Source organism: Penaeus monodon, chromosome 22 (assembly GCF_015228065.2).
Source record: "Penaeus monodon isolate SGIC_2016 chromosome 22, NSTDA_Pmon_1, whole genome shotgun sequence".
Lineage (NCBI taxonomy): Eukaryota > Metazoa > Arthropoda > Malacostraca > Decapoda > Penaeidae > Penaeus > Penaeus monodon.
This window is the reverse complement of record NC_051407.1, coordinates 27,057,376-27,058,513: the sequence shown is the minus strand read 5'-3', so window position 1 is coordinate 27,058,513 and position 1,138 is coordinate 27,057,376. Positions and strand designations below refer to the sequence as shown.

The following is a 1,138-nucleotide window of genomic DNA, read 5'->3' as shown; positions in this document are numbered from 1 at the left end:
TAGCCGGGTAAGTGCTTGGAAATAAAGAAAATGAAGAAGCTTTTCCTAATTAGCGTCAAAACATTTTTTTTTTAAGTTTAAAAACTAGTGATTCTCGTTATTTCTTTTTTGTATTACAGTATGTGAAGTTATATGTATCTCATTTCTCAAGAACGTTTGTTTACAGTAATTGGTCTTAATGAAAGCGCAGGCATCAGATTTTCCGTAATTTTCGAAATTATTTGGTACAAAGGACCATGAAAAGGTTTATTTAACGTTCATTATGATTATCGTTCAGTAATCATGAACTCAGACAAAGGGTTATCTATCATTCATAAGATACGTTTACTGATTATTAACTCAATAAAGTGTTTATCTGCTATTTCAATAAGATAATGTTCAGTAATTATTAACTCAAGAAAAGGTTTATCTACTATCTCACTATAATTATCAGTAATTATTATTATTCATATATCGTTCAGTAATTAACTTTAATATTTCCTTATGGAAACCAGTAATCATCAACTCTATTCCTTCCCCACGATAATAGTAATTATTAGGTAATTATTAACTCAAGGAATTGTTTTATATACCATTTCCTTGTGCTGATAACCCTTCAGTAATGATCAAAAGTGAAAAATCCCTAAATCCGAAAGGGAAAAATCCCTAAATCCGAAACGTGAAAAATCCCTAAATCCGAAACGTGAAAAATCCCTAAATCCGAAAAGTGAAAAATCCCTAAATCCGGGTTACAGTACCGCGATCGCCTCCGCACTCGCCTCTTTAAAACCTTCCCTGAGACCTTTTCCCCTCTCCTTCTCCTCCCTCAGGCCACCAGACGGTCCTCAACAACCTGGAGAACCTCCGCTCCCGCCGCGCCTCCACGGTGTCTAAGGCCATCCAGCAGGTGACCAAGCAGAAGAACGGCAAGCTCCCGGAACTGGTCATCAACAACCACGACCTGAAGAACGGCAGCGCCCGCAACAACGACATCACGCCCATCGAACTCCCGGACACGTTCAACGCCTGGCCTTGAAGTTTGCTGCTGTCCTCATCCGCGAGCAGCATTGACCTCTCCTACGACCTGCACCTCTACAGCCACTACGACTCGGATTGAGTCGTCGTCTCGCGGGGTCTCGCTCGAGCGATTGAAGTTCTA

At 40.4% G+C, this 1,138-nt stretch overlaps 1 protein-coding gene across 1 annotated transcript in view; it reads left to right on the top strand.

Annotated features, from left to right (window-relative positions):
• LOC119587386 (putative ammonium transporter 3) overlaps positions 1–1,138 on the top strand; it is a 14,615-nt gene extending 13,477 nt beyond the window's left edge. Inside the window, exon 13 of the mRNA XM_037936129.1 lies at positions 810–1,138. Coding sequence (XP_037792057.1) covers positions 810–1,015 — 206 coding nt within the window. The 3' untranslated portion in view covers positions 1,016–1,138. The remainder of the gene's footprint in view (positions 1–809) is intronic.